Source organism: Gouania willdenowi, chromosome 9 (genome assembly GCF_900634775.1).
Source record: "Gouania willdenowi chromosome 9, fGouWil2.1, whole genome shotgun sequence".
NCBI lineage: Eukaryota > Metazoa > Chordata > Actinopteri > Blenniiformes > Gobiesocidae > Gouania > Gouania willdenowi.
Window position 1 is genome coordinate 29,266,094 of NC_041052.1, and position 19,294 is coordinate 29,285,387.

A 19,294-nucleotide genomic window follows, 5' to 3' on the forward strand; every position below is an offset into this window, starting at 1 on the left:
CTTTGTTGTAAGCCTTTTGTGTGGTCGCTTTTCCCACCTGAATATGAGGAATGCATCATTTAACTGCAGAAAGCATTACTCATTATAATCAACTACAGTAAATTGTAAAGACAACCAGAACATTTTAACCCCAGGCATGCAAATCAGACATTGCATATGCTATAAACAAACGTAACCTGAAAAAATACGGTAGTCAAAAGCAACCAATTATTACAAGAAAAAAGTTCCTAGAACAATTGATAAATGAGAATCTACATAATGAAATTAAGCAGATTGTCTCCTGATATTCCAGACAGCAGAGTCAGATGGCAACTGTTGGATTGGAAGTGGGACTGACCTAAAATAATGGATGTTATAGTTATTCGGAAACTATTTAAGAAGATCAACATTCAAAAACCCATTAAATTATTATTTTTTTAGGTATTACGTAGTGAAAAAACTACACATTTCCAAAAATGGACTAAAAGCACATTTATAACACATTCTGCTGATATAATCTCAAAAATCACAAGGTTTGAATGTAAATCAAAGAGGCTACCAGACTACAAGGAAAAAAAGTTAAACTAAAAGAACGTCACATTGACAACGGTTGCTCACACTCACCTTCCACTCACAAATATGAATTATGTTGAATAAATGTGGCTAAAAATGTCTCTGATCCCTCTTCAGTCAGTTATAATCTGATAATATGTTTTACATATAATATATGGGTTTTAGATTATTTAAAGTTGTTCAAGCCATATTATTGCATTGGTAACTTATATCTATTACTTGTCAATCATCATGAGTTTCCATATGTGCTCGGGTGTGCGTTGTCGCTGCAAGGAATTGTGGGTCAGCATATTCTTGTCTCCTTTGGTAAAGGATGCATCAGTGTTTCCTAGGCTATAGGATGCATCAGTGTTTCCTAGCCTCTTTTTCTAAGCTTAAAGAGAACTCGGACACTCTTTATCATGGCTACCACTTAAACACTTCTGGGAGAGAAGGAACAGTGGATAGGAAAGGAGATAGGAGGGATTATTCGGACGCAGCCTCTATGTTACTGAATTAATTATCTCATGAAAATGTCACCTGTAGCCTCCCTAATTGACTAAGACAGTCACCTGTGTGCAAGACAGCAGCTGTTAGCGATTAAAGGCAGATTTCAAAAATTCAGTTTTTGAGATACAATTCTGATATTTTCCAAACATCATCTACAATGACCCAGTTTTGTCATTTTTTTAAATAAACAATTAAAATGTATTTATCAAGAATTTGCAAATACTTGTAAATACATTACTGTTTAAAGTCAAACGTTTTGATGCACTATAACCTTGATTTTTGATAAATCAAAAATCTGTGTTGATTGTTGTGTAGGACAGTCTGAAAATGTACTGTAGCAAGTTTTAGTTTTGTGTCAATTTAGCAAAATGTATGGGATGAGATAGGTTTAAGTAGTTTTGTTGTTTTTGATCATTAACAGAGTATTGACTTCATGACTTGCAATAGTAACCTTTACACATGACTCGTACAGCGTAAAGGTTTCTACATTATTGGGGCTAACTTCTGTTAAAAGTTGCAAATCTGCAGCACACATTGATTTGTTGTGAGTTTTTATTGTAACTTTAGAATCTTGCTGTAGCGACACCTATTGTTTTTTTTCTTTTTTTTTGCAATCGTAATGGTAAATAGCACTGAACTAACCTTTGTGCAAAAGTTGGTGATTGTTCAACGGCCGCTGATTGTAAAGTTGCACATGAATAAACCACATTTACAAAACAAAATATATTTTTGAAATTGGTGATGTTTTTTTTCTCATAAAATATGTCAATTTTAAATCTAAACCGTAAATCTAAATGTTAAATATTAAATCTATCTAAATGTTACATTTAATATAAATGTTGAATCTAAATGTAAATGCTAAATGTTAGATCTAAATCTAAACGGTAAATTTGCATATTAGCTAAATATTTAATTGTAACATTTAGATTTAACATTGACATATTTTTTCCGAGAAAAAAAAATCACAAATTTCACAAATATTGCTGTAAATCTGGTCAGAAGTAATGTGAAGAAAAAAATCACAGGTTTTTTAAACGTGTTTTGTTGCTAAATGTTCCTAAAGCGTGTGCAACATTCGTGTATTAGTGGTATGAATTCCTTGAGGGGAAAAAAAGAAGGAAATAAAAAACATGCAGGACAACAAAAAAGAGCCATATTATAATACTCGTTTATTTTGTTTCAATATGACTACAAACGTCGCAGTGATTCAACGTCATCGCGGTCATGTGACACCATCATGAGAAAGCGCCGTGTTGTATTTTTACCCTGACAAGTGCTAAGTATTTTGGTTAGAAAGTGAGTTAAAAGTGTTCTTTCAGAAGTGTACATTCATGTGAGGCGCTAAGCTGTGATGCGGTGGAATATTTTTGCTGTTTTCTTGTTGGTTTTCGTTATTTCACCAAGTTATGGAGCTTTTAATGTCATCACAGTTGATGTTGGAAAGCCAACAGGAGAACTAAGACAGTTCTGGAGGAGCACTGGCTTCTGGTAGGTGTCATTGTCATGTGTGATTAGCAAAACAAACCCAATAGAGCCGATGCTTGATAGTGAATGAGAAGAGCCGGTTCTCCGCTTTATTCTGTCTGTGCTCGTTCATCTGCTCACGTGAGGACGGGAACAGATGTAGCTAATCACTTTAGCTCATATGATTCTGTAAAATGTATTTATTAATTAAAGGCTCACTGTACTAGTCACGTATAGAACATAAAATGTGTATTTGTATTGCCAATAACAAAATAGCATTAATATTTGTACCGTTTGTTTACTGAGTTTAGTTCATTTTTGCTTGTGTGAATTGAATTGAATTGTTTTGTTCATTTGTGTGCACATTAAAGTTTTCAAATACAGTAAGAAAGCGTTTGTATCTGCACAAGATGAGACAATTATTAGGTTTCTTTTTAAATATTAAATGCAAAAGGTCGCATTATAACACAAACCTTGTGTGTTTGCTGTGTTGGGCTACAGTTTTATTCTATGAACAATACCGTAAGATTTTAGTTGAAGTTTTATACATAAGGCTGATATTACGCTGTTGTTATCTGTCATTAGCATTAATAATCTGTCATGAAGCTGTCATTAAGTGTTAAATTATGACACCTTTGGAGCTATGTTGGCATTTTTTGGGGTTGGTGGAGGCGGGGCTGGCCCTAGACATCTTGGGGCCCTAAGCGGGATACCTTTTGGGGGCCCCACACTGCCAATTATGGACAGTTAAGGAACACAAAAGCAGAAACTGTATTCTATTATAAACCAAATTAATGACTTATTTTTTTTCTCTACAAACATGAAGGCCATAGTTCACTAACTGCTCCTCAAACATTTTAAATGATATTAACTATCATGAACCACTTTAACCTTGAGGGTAAAATAAAATATATGTAAAGCCACTCTAATGGAAGATAAATAATTACAACAAAAGATTAATTTTAATAAGCCAATAATAATGTATTTGCATAAGGGATTCCTTCAAATACGCTTCCAGCTCTAAATTATTCAACTTAGCAGAAACACAATGAACAAGGTAATAACTGCAAAAAGACATTTTTCTTTAAAACAAAAACAAGTAAAGTTAAACATTATTACAAATATGAAAAAATAAATAAAAACACTGATTGCAACAAAATAAATGAGTAGTATTTATATTGTGGAATAATGTAATTGTTCATAAAAAGGAGCCTCAAAAGAAATGTTGAAAAAGTCTTATCATCCAAATGAAAAATATAATTAAAATATTGTTTAGAACTTAAAAAATATAATCTCCAACCACTTTTTTATTTTCTTTCTTCTTGCTAATGACTATATGTTATATTTTCCTGTTTTCTGAGAAGCAAAGGCTTTTATAATGTTATCTTAGGAAATCTTCCTTCCAACCTCATGGTTGATATTGATAGTGATGTTGACAGTGTTTTTTGAAGGATGGGGGTTTTTTACAAGTAGGTAACACTTCACTGTAAATAACAGCTTAAAACAGTGTGATGGACAGCCATCGTGTGGGAGGCCCCTGGTTACCGCGGGGCCCTAAGCAGTCGCTTAGTCTGCTTAGTGTTAGGGCCGGTGTAGTGTAAAATAACTCTACCATGAAAGTTTCCTATGGTCGACAATGGGCATGTGCATCCGGTTTAGGTTAGGTTTAGGTTTAGGGTTAGCATTAGGGTTTATCATAGAGGAACATTTAAGGTAGCAAAATATTGTACGTATACGTGTAAATATTTACTACGCTATTAGTGCGCATGCGCCCGTAGGAAACTTTCACGCGTAGGATTATTTTAGGCAGTGGCTATTCGTACGTTTGTCGTATCAATATACCGACATTCTATCCGTACACAGCGCCCCTATTTGGCCAGTTTAGGTCATGTGACTAAGACAAAACCTAACCCTAAAAATTGTTGCGATATTGGGTTATAACCTAACCCTAAGACGCTACGTACTTGTACTTGGGTAACTGTACCAATAGCACCGGGGGTTGTCCGTACGGCAACTGTACAAATAGACACTTTCATTATTTTACACTACACCAGCTCTGAGTGGAGGGATCTAGTGGGGTTAGTTTAGGTTAGGGTTAGGGGAACAAACAACACCTAATGGCAGCCTTCTTGACACCTTATTCATGCTAATGTCAACTGTCATGTCATAATAGTGACAGTGTAATGTCAGCCTTTAAGTATAAAACTTCTAATTACCAACAATACTAAAGCCATCTCTTCATTTAAACCCACGTTAAGAGAGCCGGCTCTCAGAGAAGAGCAGAACTTCCCATCACTAGTGTCAGCAGTGGTCAAAGGGGTTAGAATGAGACTAGATAGAATTAAAAGTCTAACTGGAAGCTGAAAATAAGTTTCTGTTGTTGAGTAAAAGTGTTTTACATCAAGTAGATGATGAAAACCAGGGCATTGATGGAATTTGGCAGATCCATTTTATTGAAAATGTCCGGGCTTAGCATGTTGTTTGACCTTTACGTGTGTGTTGTTGTGTGTCCAGTCCACCTCTACCTCACACCCAGGCTGACCAGTATGACCTGAGCATGGACCAGCAGCTGAATCTAGCCTATGTGGGCTCAGTGCCTCACAGAGGGATCCAGCAGGTCAGGATCCACTGGATGTTAGAGCTGATCTCAGCACAGTGAGTCACACAGTACATCACAGACAGGACCACTCCTCTATGGAGGTTGTTAACAGTAGATGGACAGACATAATGTGAACTAGATACACTTTCTTCTGCTTTGTTCCAGAGATGTTGCAGCACAGCCTCAGTATGACTTCACTAAGCTGGATCAGCTAATAGAGCTTCTGTGGGTCAATGGGCTCCAACCAGGTATAGTGTCACAGTGGTAAACAGTCTGTGGATCTTTTCAGGTCCCTGTTTTATTAGCATTATCTCCCAAATGCTTTCCTTTAGAAATAAGGCTCAAACACTTTTTAATGTAACTCTTCTCTTTCAGGGTTTGAACTGATGGGCAGTGTTAACAACTACTTCACTGACTTTGAGGACAAATCACAAGTTGTCAAGTGGAGGAATATGATTTATTTGTTATCCAGGAGGTACATTGGTGAGTGGATGCTTATTTTTTTAATAAACCTTGGCAATTTTAAGGAAAATGCACATTGTAATCTAAAAACAGGTTGGAATTCTTAGAAGCAGATGTACTAAGATCTCAAATAAAGGGAGCTAAATCAGTTGCCAACAGTATATGCTGAGGTGGTACTGTTTCCGTACCTGCTGAGGGGAATTAACTCAGATTGCAGTGCAGACATGGTTGAGACAGCTCTCCTTAAATGAGCTTGAAGAACATTCTTCAACATTGAAGAAGTTGAATTGAGGTGATTGTGCAATAGAGCAGCAAATGGACTTCCCTGTCTGCTGCACAAACCATTCAGTTGATGTAATCAACAAAACATATATAAATGAAGGTGCTGTTACTTAAATGGACCTAAAAACGTAATTTCTTATAATTTAAGACTGTGTCAGTCCCCGTCACATTGTTCATATCTGCTCATGAAAAACAGGGGGTTTGCACTTTTTTATAGATGCAAACCTTTAGTAAATCTGCCCCTTATTGTATTATGCATTTTGTTAAAGGCACCAGTATCTATTACACAGGTCTCATATAATCTTATGTGACTAATATGACACAAAAATATTACACATGCCTCTAAGTAACTATTTTTAAAGTAACTGTTCTGCATGGTTCTCCTGTATATATGTTGATCTGTGTCACTTTTTGGGATTCATAGATATGTTCGGTCTGGGATTCGTCTCCCAGTGGAACTTTGAAACATGGAATGAACCCAACAACCATGACTTTGATAATGTCACCATGTCAATTCAAGGTAATCTCATATTTTCCTGTAGGTGGCCTGAAGAGGAGCCTCATATTACTATAGTGTGTATCCTAGCACAGTGGTTCTCAACCTTGGGGTCGAAACCCCATTTTTGGTCGTGAGACACTGAAAGGGGGTCACCAGATGCCTTTAGGAAACTAAGATTTTTTTTTTTAACAATTTGAGCCCATTTTGGTTATTTTTACCCTTTTCTGCAACTACACCAAACTTGCCATATTTTAACCTATTTCTAAGAATTTTTTCTACATTACTCCCATGTTTGCCACTTTCTACATCGATTTGCAATGTCTTTTCTGCACATTGTATTTCTACTTTCAATTTCATTTTTGGCACTTTTCTCATGTCCCATATGCTTACCCATTATTGCCCTTTTTAACTTCTTTGCACCATATTTCAGGGTTATTTTTGCAAATTGAACCACATTCACAAGTTGTCATGCCCATTATTTCCAAGTTTAAACTAATTGTTCCTACTTTTCTGCTACTTATAAGCAAATATTAACACTTTAAACCCTTTTTACCACTTTTTCTGTGTCCGTTTTTGGACACTAATTTGCAACTTTTAACCAATTTCTGTGATTTTTAAAATCACATTTCACCACCTTTTCCACCGTTTTTGGTCACTTTTATCCCATTTTATTTTTGATTAAAACAATGATTTACATCTTTAAGATGATGGCCCAAATAATACTAAACTTTCTGGATAAATGTGTTTATCACAGATTCATAGAACAATGGACCATCATTTTGCTGACTTTATGGATGGGCCCCAAAAAGCTCTCCTCTTTTTTCCCCTTATAGATGGCCCTGTGTCCACATGACTGTTCAATGTTCATGTCTGTGTTCAACCACCTTCAGGTACAGTAGGGGTCCCCGTTCCCTGGCACCTTTATTTGAGGGGTCGTGGGCTGAAAAGTATGAGAAACCCTGTCTAGCAGGCAGACCTTCATTATCCAGATCTCCCCCTCATTTTGTCAATATTTCTAACCACTGACTCTATGATCAGTCCAGATTCTTTTATTTCAGGGTTTCTGAACTATTACGACGCCTGTTCTGAAGGCCTCCGTGCTGCCAGCAGCCTCCTTAGATTTGGAGGTCCGGGGGACTCGTGTCACTCCCCTCCTCGGTCCCCATACTGCTGGGCCCTGCTGCAGCACTGCTACAACGGCACAAACCTCTTCACTGGAGAGACGGGGATCAGGATCGACTACATCGCCCTGCACAAAAAGGTCTGCACCTCAACTTCTCCACATCTGCTACAAACTCTAACCTCTTCCCCTCTCATAAAAAGTTCTGTCCATTGTAAGAATAATACTGCAGTAGAAAGTACATGATGGATCAGATCAATCATGATCAAGTTCTAGAATAGAATATACTTTATTGTCATGTGTAGATGTGCATACAGCATGTTTGTTTTTAAAGTACAGAAAAAGTGCTAAAACAAGCTGGGCCCTGTTCTAATAATAGAAATAATAATAGAAATCTAACCTAGGACCAGACTAACATTGGGAATTTGCAGGACTTTCCATTCCAAAAAGCTGACTCAGCGTACCATGAATCAATCCAGGTTCCTGGTAGGTTTTGTTTGTATTAATCTGGTACTGATCACCATGTGCAGACAGAGAAAGATGATGTGTGACATCTTTGAACAATGTCGTGAACTTGGAACAGAAATTATTGAAGGTGTTTTGTGAGTGTAGATAGAAATAAAATGTATACCACCAAATTGATCAACTACTGTATATCTCTTCTTTTCAAATCAATCTTAGTTATTCAGCCTGTCTTTTTCACCTGTGGATCCCACAATCTTTATGTAAATAAATATTCATTTTAAAAACCTGATGTCTGATTTGATCTCAGTAAGGTGTATAATATCATCTGTGAGCAGTTTGTTAGTGTTATAACTGGTGCAGGTTAATATTTGATTCCAATGTTAGGATATAGCATTCCATTCCAACAAATGATTTATTTTGTTCCTGACCAAACTCTGGTAAACTCAAATCTTTAACCCCACCTGATGAATTGTGTCGTAGTTAATTTAAGTGATTGTCTAACAGGTGGTGTGCAGTCTCATCTTTCTACAGGCAGCGAAAACCCAGATGGAGCTTTGCACACACACACATTCAAGAAGGATTTACAGACTTTGCACAGTGTGCACAGAGTTTCTCACCACAGTTGTTCTGCTTGGGAATTGGTCTATAAAGGTTTATTTGATGAATATATTTAGGATGGATTTTTCTTTTGCAACCTCTTAGAGCCTAGGTTCACAAAGTGGGGAATGCAAATTGTCATAGGGGGTACATTAATAAGCGTCAATAACAGTGTGACAACTGTGGAAATGCAAATATAAATAGACCAGCAGTCAGGAGCCTCCATGTATTGCCACAAATTACACATTGATCTCTGTAAGTGGTGACAGAAAAACAATCCCATCAAAAAACACAAATATGATGCTTTACGCGAGCCAGACGTGTTTGATGCCCCACCACGTACTTATTTGAAAATGGATGTTCAGCTTTGACAAACATGAAAACAAAATATAGAACTAGAATTAGCGTGGCGAATTAAACGCTAATTCAAATTCAACCAAACATTGCAGAGTTCTGTGAATCCTGTGGTAGTGAGTTGTATGTGTGATATATATGTTGTATTACTGATATATGTTAAATCAACAAATGTTTGGGAGATTTCTTTTTCCAAAAAGATTGTTTCTCACCAGTAGGCCAATTATTGAAATAAATGTAATAATTCTGAATAAGATGTTTTCTTGTGTGCGTACAGATTATTATTATTATTATTATTATTATTATTATATAGGATTGTTAAAATTCAGAGACACTGAAGGGCCACATTGTATATGTGGAACATTTTCAATGTGTGTATATTATGTTTTTTAAGTGTGGATGAGTTGTTGGTACATGGTTTCTGGTTAAATTAGGGCTGCACAATTATTCAGATTTTGAATAGATTTGATTGTCGGCAATTATTACATTTAAAATATGGGCTCTGTAATAATAATGTATTTATTTTATTAGCCTTTGGTACATTTTAAATTCTTGGGTTCATTTTTTCGAATCATTTTTCTTATTTAAAGCTTCATTTTGCACTGTAAACTGTACACATATTGTTTGTTTAAAAGTTGTGTGATATATAAACAGATTTTTTTCCCTAACATGATAAATAATTGTGATTATAATCTTCATTACATTATTGATCAAAATATTTGTGATTATCAATTTGGCCATAATTGTGCAGCCCTAGATTAAATGTGTTAGAGTTCCTAAAAACAGTCCTTTAGTGATTAAGTCTGAGCTGAGAACAACAAGCTACATTCCTGTTCCCATTCTTTAGGGAGGAGGAAGCTCCCTGCCCATCCTGCAGCAGGAGATCCAGACTGTGGGAGAGATCCAGGAGCGATTCCCAGCATTTAGCAGGGTCCCAGTTTATAACGATGAGGCCGATCCGCTGGTAGGATGGTCCAGGCCTCAGGAGTGGAGGGCTGATGTGACTTACGCTGCAATGGTCGTGAAGGTGAGGTGCTGCATGAACACAGAGACCAGTGTACAGTAACCAGGTTTGTCATGTTCCCAACAGGTGATAAAGCAGCACCAGGATGTGTTGCTAGCAAACCCCAACAGCACCATCAACTACACCCTGCTGAGCAATGACAACGCCTTCCTCAGCTACCACCCACATCCTTTCACCCAGCGCACGCTCACCGCCCGCTTCCAGATCAACAACACGCAGCCACCACATGTGCAGCTCATCAGGAAACCAGTCCTCACTGTCATGGGCCTTCTGGCTTTACTGGGTCACCGCAAAACACAAGCACATGTCCAGTGATGCCTTTAATTCTGTATTGTGTTTTTAAAGTCTCTCTCTCTGTCATTTAAAGGTGACACTCAGGTCCTGGCTCAGGTTATAAACTCAGACAGAAGCCACAACAACACAGTGGGAGTTCTGGCTAGTAGTCACAAACCAGTGGCACCAGGCGGCTCAGACAGCTGGCAGGCAGCAGTGTTGGTCTACAACAGCAACGATAACAGTTCCTCCACCCTCATTGATGATGTCACCATCTCAATCCAAGGCCTGGGTGCTCAGAAGGGTGCGTGTAGAGCACCATAGCAGGTTTCTGACCTGTTTTTGTTGAATGCACACATTTGGACGGACACACACACACACACGCTTAGATTTATATAGCACTTTTTTAAGGAGACGCAAAGCGCGTCCAGAAACCATTATTCATTCATACGTCATACCAGTGGTGGTAAGCTACAATGTAGCCACAGCTGCCCTGAGGCATACTGACAGACGTGTGGCTGCTATTTTGCACCTACAGCCCCTTTGACCACCACCATTAACATTCATCCATAATTCATACCCATTCATACGAGGCAATGTGGGTAAAGTGCCATGCCAAGGATTCGAACCCCCAACCCTTTGGTTATTGGACGACCCACTCTACTATTGAGGCACGGTCACCTTCATACATAAAGGCTAACATTACGCTGTCATTATTATGAAAAAACATCTGTCATTGGCATAAATAAGGTGTCATGAAGGCTGTCATTAAGTGTCATTCTTTACCCTAACCCTTCATTACCCTGACTCCACTAGATCTCTTCACCTAACCCAAAAAATGCCAACATAGCTCCAAAGGTGTCATAATTTAGCAAACGACTCTTAATGACAGCTTTATGTATAATACTTCACTTAGGTGTAGTGCACACAGGTTGTTTCAGTGTGAATTGTGTCGTCTACATCCAAAGATAATACCATCCCACTTTAGATCTCTGTTTTTAATAATTGTCCTGGTAAACCTCCTAATCCCTCTATCCTGGTGTGAACACTCTTTGTGCTTGTAGCTGAATGTTAAAACTTTATTCATCATTCTTTTTGTTATCCAGTTTATGGTAAAAATTGTGTAAAGGGACTTATTTGGTGTTTCTCTGCTCATATTGTTGCATTTCAGGCCTGGTGTATGCCACTTATTACATGGACAATAATGTGAGTAACCCACAGCAGCTGTGGCAGAGCATGGGTCGCCCTGACTTCCCTTCAGCTGAGCAGTTCCGACACATCAGGAGCGTGCAGGTATAGCAGAACACTGGGTTTGGACGTGTTGAAAGTGACTGTGTGGGATTTTCTTACTTGTGTTGGTTTTGTCATGTGGTTTTCAGTAATGTTGAAGGGTCTGCTGATAATGACTGATTCTATTAGGACCCTCACACTGAAGGCCCCTGGGATGTTCCTCCAGGAGACACTCTGACTGTGAAAGCCAGACTTCCTCTGCCCTCCGTCTTTCTCGTGCATGTGTGTGATCGACCCGAGGCGGAGCCAAACCAGGTCAGTGCTAAACGGTCTGAGACACTGTCAGGAAGTTCCTCCAAAGTACAAAAGTTTGACCTCTAAGCCATGTGGTTGGATAGAAAAATAGATTTTTAATTGTTGTCAAGTTTGCCAATTATCAGCATTCATGTTAATGACCAATCTGTGCATTAATACAGGAAATAACAAAGGTTTTGTGTGTTTTTGTAGTCCTTTCCTATATTTTAGTTTTTTGTGCTTTTGTTTTGATCATATTCTGCTTTTGTTGTCATTTCGCTCTAATTTTCTGTATCTTGGTTGTCATCTTGTATTTCCTATTGTGTACATTTTTGTTGTCATAATAAATAATAGTAATAATAACTTGCATTTATAAAGCGCTTTTCTTGATGAGATTCAAAGTGCGTTAGAGAAACATTATTCATTCACACCAGTCATAGAGGTGGTGGTAAGCTACATTGTAGTTACAAGAGCATAACTACCAATTCGCTCCTACAGCCCCTCTGACCACCACCAACAACCATGTACAATCTATTGGAAGCAATGTGGTTAAAGTGTGTTGCCCAATGACAACCCTTGGTTAAATCTCCTCCCACCTCCCAGCTTTTATTGGAGGGGTGGGGCCAACAGATGGTCCAATGATGTTGCATAATCTGTTCTCAGCTAATAGTAAAATTAAAATGTAGTAACTGGCGTTCAACCCTTAGAGGGCAGTCACTCTGACCTTTTACAACAAAATACGCAAAATTAAAATGCTTTTACTAAAAAGTTGTACTAGGATCAATATCAACAGCACTGATTAATACCCAAATACATATGGGTTTGGAGTTTAGTTACTCTTTAAGTAAAAATATTTCTATACATCCATCTATTGGACTCCATCTAACAATGGAATGTGCCAAACTTTTACAAAAAAGTCAGTAAACAATTTAAATTTTTGATTTTTTTTTTGGAGCAAATGGTCTGCAATGTATTGATCTATGGATTTATCTATATAAAGTATATAGTTCTAACAACTATGAATGATAATCACCGACTTGTGAGATCAACACTGCATTATTGTTCACATAGTCTGACAACCATCACTTACTGGACTTTTTCTCCTCCCAAAATACGGAGTTATGTAAAAAAAAAAAAATGCATCTGAAATACTCTGAGAATTACATTTTAATCACATTCTTAGAATCTGTTAGAAGACATTTATAATGACTTTTGTTAAAATTTCTTAAGTTTAATTTTAACCTTGTGTATGATTTGTCTTTTATCAGGTTAATGGACTGTTTTTCATCAAGATCACTAATGGCCAAGTCCTCATTGTCTGGTCTGACCACTGTGTTAATTCAAAGTAAGTGTGACGTTCTCACCTTTCATTTCCTCTGCACACTGTGCGTTGGCTCAGGGTATGTTTTGGTCATTTTCCTTTTAGAAAAGGAAACCTGAAAGCAAAAAACTATTTTTGTTTTTAAATTGAAATTAAAGGCATATTTCTTTATCAGGGTCAAGAGGGGAAAAACAAACATTTAACATTTTGAAATTTTTGTTTCTAAAACCAAAAAAACTGAAGCAAAAATACCAGAGGACTAAAACAAAAAAAATACCAGTTTTTCAATATGGTGATCCCGGAACGTTTCAAAACAAGAGCACGTATATGTAGGAGTGTGACGATATCTCGATACGGCGACATATCGCGATATTTTTCTGCCCAATGGATTATCGATATGCTCCCGCTAAGTATCGATTTAAAAAAAAAAAAAAATGTATTTATTCATTTGTTTATTTATTTTCAAAACCTTTTCTGCTTTTTCACTTAAATGTGCAGGTACGTCTTCACAGAAATTTTATCACTGGAACCAAAATATTGTTTACTGGAATATTGCTCTATACTGGTGTCACTGGTAAGAAAGACCCTATTTTTTGTTTACAGAAAGCACTATTGGAGATACTTATTCATTTACATTGGTATGTTGACATTTATTTACAGAAATGTTGCACTAAAATAGTGTCACTGTTCATAGGACACTTTTTCAAGTTATTGTCTTTCAGAAATATAAAATAAAAATTGTATTTTTTTTACTTAATCTTTTTTTTTCTTGTTATGTCATAGATTATTGTAGATTGTTTTCTGACCAATATATCGATAATCGCAGTATCGTCATATCATGAGATAATTGTTATCGTGAGCTTTGTATCGCGTATCGTATTGTGAGGTACCCAGAGGTTCCCAACCCTACGTACAGTATATGAGGACACGGCTGTTTTTCTGGTGCCAAAACAGATGAATTATTTTTATATTTTTCCTGCTGTTTAAGGATGTCTTTGGAACCGTACTCTGAAATAATTATTGAAACTGCAAAACAAGGCTCTTCACCTGCAGAAATTGCTTCAAAATATGTTGCACCAAAGTGGGAGTGGGAGGGGTTTCTCAGCAAGAAAGGTCAACAGGTTTTGCACAGAAAATGGTTTCATGTTTAATTTACAGTTCCAACGACATTTTAAGCAGCAGTGAAAATATAGCCATAAGCAGTGTCCTCATACAGTATGTGCTCTTATTTTGCAAGAGCAACTCACCATATTGAAAAACGGGCGTTTTTTTTGTTTGTTTTTGTCCTCTGGTATTTCTGTTTTTTTGGTTTTAGAAACAAAATTTGAAAATCAACCAATTTTTAAATGTTTGTTTATCCCTTCTTGATCCTAATAAAGAAATATGCCTGGAATTTCAACTTTAGTTTTTCAATTTGAAAAAAAAAATCAAATAACCACTCGTTCTTTGTTTTTTGATTTACTTTTCTGGACAGAAAATTCAATGACCAAAACATGCACTGACTGCATTGGGCATTCCCACTACAATATGAGAACTGCTTAGTTACAAACTTTTTCTATGTTTGTAAGATTTGCTGAAAGTATTAAAACACATTATGTCATTTTTCTGTTCAGATGCATCAAGACATTTGAAGTGGATTTCTCCACAGAAGAAAATAAATTCAGCAGAATCAACCGTAAGGACATCATCTTTACTTCCTTTGTCTACTCACCAGGTAACTGTTTATTACAGGACTCTCAGAAAATACAGATTACAATTGTGAAGTGTTCCATAGATCCACCTGTAATAATGCTAATAATAATAATGCTGTGCTGTGTGCGCTGTAGTGAACCAGGAGGTCAGCGGCCTCTACAGAGTCCGAGCTGTGGATTACTGGGGAAGGCCTGGTTTATACTCACAGCCTGAGAGGTATTCAGAATAAATCTACTCCACCTTGGAATGTTGTTTTTACACTGTAAATATCCTTTTTTATAAAGCTATATGAATAAATACTTTATCTTTAAACGTCTGGGTTATTTGGGCTCAATCATGAGATGTCCATTCTTAATATAGAATAAAGCTGAACAATTAACCTTAACCACATCCATATTAAGGCTTTCACTACTGTGATAACCTAACCTCAGATGCTGGAGGTTTTTTCTTCAGTCTCCATCATTTGAGTGATAAATATGTTCACCAATCAGAATTGCAGAGAACTGCCTTCCTGGGCTGCTGGCCAATCAGAGATGGTTACAGAACACACACTTGTATGCTCCGCAGCGAGTCTCTCTCTCTTTTTGCTGCAGCGAGTCTCTGAGTGCGCTAACAACTACACTAGGGCCTTATAAAATCCACGTTAATAGAATCACAAAATCGAACAATGAACACGGAATCTACTGTTGAACGCGGAAATGGACAGAATCGTGTTTAAACACTGTCACTGTGAGGAAAAGAATGTTTTTTTTGCAGAAATATTCTTGCCACTCTCATCCTGGCCACTTCAAACACCACCTAAACACTGTCTAATCTGGCCAAAAACTATGCAAATCATCAGTGACTCCTAAATCAGAGCAGACCAGTGACCTCTTAACTTAACGTGTGTGTGAAGCTCCGTCCATTCCTCATGTAGCGCTGCTGTGCTCCGTGAGAACATGATCAGCTTTAATCAGCTTCACCTGCTCAGAGCGTTTAAACATCTCATCAGAACGACAGAAGATCTGTGGATAAAGTTGTTCTGTTGTTGTGGACGAGTCCATAAATACCAAGGATAGTAGAGTCTGAAACATCGTAGATTATTGATAACTTCTGATACTTTAAAATATTCTGACCCCTAGTGGTGAAAAAACACTTCTTACACGTGATGTGTCTCACACATTTATTTTTATTTAATCATTACGATCTGGAATGATGTCATCAGGATCATTTAAATTAGGTTATTTTAAATAAAGTTGATCAAAACGTAATCAATAAACCTGATCAGATTCAATAAACCATTGATCCCTGAGGGGAAATTGAGTGACATTAATGCTGCTCTCATACATCTTTATATGACATGAATAATTAAAAAGGAGCCATCAGAATAATCCATGTCACTACAACTTATATCTACCTTTTAATTATATCTTACTCATTATTTTTGACATACATTTTTGTTTAATTATAGTTTTCTTTTTTATTGGTATTTATTTTGTTTCCTTGCTGTACAACTTATATTTTCCTTTTAATTTCTTTATTTTTTACATACATTTTTGTTTAATTATGGATTTTTTATTTATGAGTATTTTGTTTCCTCACAGGAGTCACAGGAACTAATATTTTCTGAAAAAAAATTATTAATATTTCTAAAAAACGGAATAAAAAAAATGATGTGGAAGTTGGAAAAAACGCATATGGATTTAAATGTATGAAATATTTTTTTAAATCGTAAATCGAATCGAAATCGCAATATCTGTCGGAAAAATCGCAATTAGGGTTTTTGGCAAAATCGTGCAGCCCTAATACAGAGAAATATATAAATACTGAAAATGACTTTTAGATCATTTCCACACTAATCTGTATATTACACACGTTTTTTTCTTGTACATTTAAAAACAGGTAATTCCATTAGTTAACTTCTAGTCAAACAAATCCTTCTGTGATATTCAGATTTTAAACCAAAGGTAAAAAGGGCTAACGTGGCTAATAGTGCTAACAGTCTTAAGTTCACAAAACAGCAAATCAAGGTTTTGTTTTGTTCCTGTTTTAAAAGGTGACTTCCACATAATTCTGTTGGCTGTTAGTGATGCTGAAGTTTGCAGAAAGACAACAAGAATATGAAGTTTCTTTACAAAATTTATTACCACCAGAACAGATTGATCATCCTGTGTGGACGCTTCCTGTTGGTGTGAATGGGAACCATTTCACTTCCACTTTGAAATAATAGTTCAGATACAATTGGAAGATTACAGTTTCATTTAGCAGACGCTTTTACCCAAAACGACGTACAACAAGAGCTCAGGGTTAAGGGACTGGCTCAACATATGACAATAATGACCCAGGTTGATTTGAACCAGTGATTAGATTAGATTAGGTTAGAAACTTGCTTCATTCACCGTTACAATGAGACATTTCTGGGCTGTTTTATTGGATTCATCAGATAATTTTGATTGTTATCACATAATCTTTGGTTTCATGTTGGGCGTCGTTGTTTGATCCTGTTCGTTGAAGGCCAGTTTAACAAGCTCCTGTAAAAACAAGGAAGAGTTGTGTAAGATTTTCCACATTTGTGACTAAACTGGAATGGATTGTTTTTAAACTGTTGATGTGTACCAGACTGCAGCACAGGCTGGAACTGTCCAGCCATGCAGATCTCCTCCTGCTTCTGGCGGACCACTCTCTGGATGGCGGGGGGGAGGCCACGGGGGTTGCGGGAGAAGATCAGAGCGTAGCCGTCCTCACAGCTTCCATCATCCTTCAGCGTGCGACAGGCGTAGGTGATGGCATAGTTGTCGTAGTCTGTGTCGATGATCCAGTAATTGTCCCCTGAACGAGAAGGAGATGAATGTAATGCTTCAGCCAACGTTAGACGCCAGTGTTTATGACTTCATGTGTCAGTGAGCTGCTCACCTCCACTAGACAGGTAGCTGGCCAGTCCCTGGTAGTTCATGAACATCTTGCCTGGGTTCCCAGGGTCAGGCACAGAGTACTGAGCAGCCATGTCAGCACACACAACCCAAAAGCTAAATGTATACATGATATATTAATAACAAAGATACACACTGGGATATAGTGTACGTTCCACACTGAGAAATAAAAGCTCACCCAAAGAGAGTGACTCTGCCTCTGGAGGACGCCACCATGGACCCATCATCACCTACAGTGTATTCAGCAGAGATGTTGTCCTGGAGGAACAGACCCTCAGGGTCTTTCTTTTGCAGTGCGTACCACTTCCCAGCATACTGAGGGAGGAGACGGGGAAAGCATTATTAGAATAATATTAGTTTTTTGCTTTTAACTTTGGATTGTTTTATTACACAGGTCAAACTCAAGGCCCGGGGGCCTAATCTGACCCTTTAGAGCATCAAATTCGGCCAACAAGAAACAGTCAAACTGACAGAGAAAATAAGAATTATTCTGTAAATTACCAAATAATCCAGTTGTAGATATTTCAAATTCACAAATCCAATGAAACGCCTCAATATATTATGGACTTGGCAGTTTTCCTCTGCATGTATCACATGAATGCAATGATTTTAATTACAAATTGAAAAAAGAACTCTACATTTTTTTACAAAATCTTGCAATTTCTCACAAACAATTGCACAAAATTCCTTTAAATTACACAAAAATAGTTTATACAATCAAGATTTTTTGAAGTGTAGATCCGGCAGAGATAAGGGCATGATTGAGTTAAAACTGGTCCTAAACTAAAATGAGTTTGATACCGCTGCGTTATTGGATGATAATGTTTGAATTGTTTTACAACTTCACTCAGATCAATTTCCTTTTATGTAGTTTTATAGTTTGGGGAGGGGGAATGACTTAAATAATAAGTGCTTTTAATTTGTAGACTATTCATCTGTCTGGTTTTCCTCGTCTTGTTTTTTGCTTAGTTTGCATATTGATAATAAAGAGCGATCTATGAATCAGTCAAAGCTGTGTACTCACTCTTCCTGGGTCAAAGTCCTGTTTGACGGTGAAGCTCTCCACCACACAGGAGGCCAGTCCCTGCTCCACGCAGGCCACAAACACCATCAGCAGTGCAAAGATCTGGAAGTCCATTCTGTTGAACAGCAACGTAGATCTATGTTACACTCACGTTAAATCAATATTTCTGAGTGTTTCTAGCAGCTTTAATAGATCCAGCAGTGGAATCCTGTCCTTACCTGAGGAGGGCAGTGATTCAGAGGTCTCAGCTCAGTTCTTGCACCGTTCAGATTGTGGTGAAGAGACGTTGCTCAAGTCTTTTTATACCAGACACAAACATGAGCTCACTGCTTATTTTCACCTCTTAAACCTAAATGCAGGGTTTAAATCTACTGCTAATCCAGTTAACCAAATCCCTGCTGTAAGCTGATGAACTCTGGTATTCAGCAGTGTTTAGGCTTTATGTAATTGTTCGTAGAGCTACATAATGGAATAAATGTAATGGCAGACGTGGCCTGATTGGTCCCATGTTCAGCAGGGCTTAGATGAGCAGGTGGGGATATTTTGGGCTTAGATGTCACATGTAAACATTCAATAATATTAGTTTGAAGTGAGTTGGACATCATATGAAATTATACAAAGGTTTTTTATAATGTATTTTTTTT

The 19,294-nt window shown here is 37.2% G+C and overlaps 2 protein-coding genes across 2 annotated transcripts; one reads left to right on the forward strand and one right to left on the reverse strand.

Moving 5' to 3' along the window:
• The first annotated feature begins 2,266 nt into the window (after positions 1-2,266).
• idua (alpha-L-iduronidase) lies at positions 2,267-15,029 on the forward strand. The gene is made up of 14 exons (XM_028457475.1): positions 2,267-2,529; positions 5,020-5,160; positions 5,270-5,352; positions 5,480-5,587; positions 6,273-6,368; positions 7,406-7,608; positions 9,731-9,910; positions 9,974-10,190; positions 10,275-10,484; positions 11,352-11,473; positions 11,600-11,725; positions 12,973-13,049; positions 14,639-14,739; positions 14,852-15,029. Exons 1-14 carry the CDS (start codon positions 2,393-2,395, stop codon positions 14,944-14,946), a joined length of 1,896 nt encoding a protein of 631 aa, XP_028313276.1. The 5' UTR covers positions 2,267-2,392; the 3' UTR covers positions 14,947-15,029.
• Positions 15,030-17,074: 2,045 nt separating this feature from the next.
• Positions 17,075-18,940, reverse strand: LOC114469806 (purpurin-like). The gene is made up of 6 exons (XM_028457625.1): positions 18,869-18,940; positions 18,651-18,765; positions 17,805-17,941; positions 17,610-17,722; positions 17,313-17,525; positions 17,075-17,227 (listed from the first exon to the last, which is right to left on the reverse strand). Exons 2-6 carry the CDS (start codon positions 18,762-18,764, stop codon positions 17,217-17,219), a joined length of 588 nt encoding a protein of 195 aa, XP_028313426.1. The 5' UTR covers position 18,765; positions 18,869-18,940; the 3' UTR covers positions 17,075-17,216.
• Between the last annotated feature and the right edge of the window lie 354 nt (positions 18,941-19,294).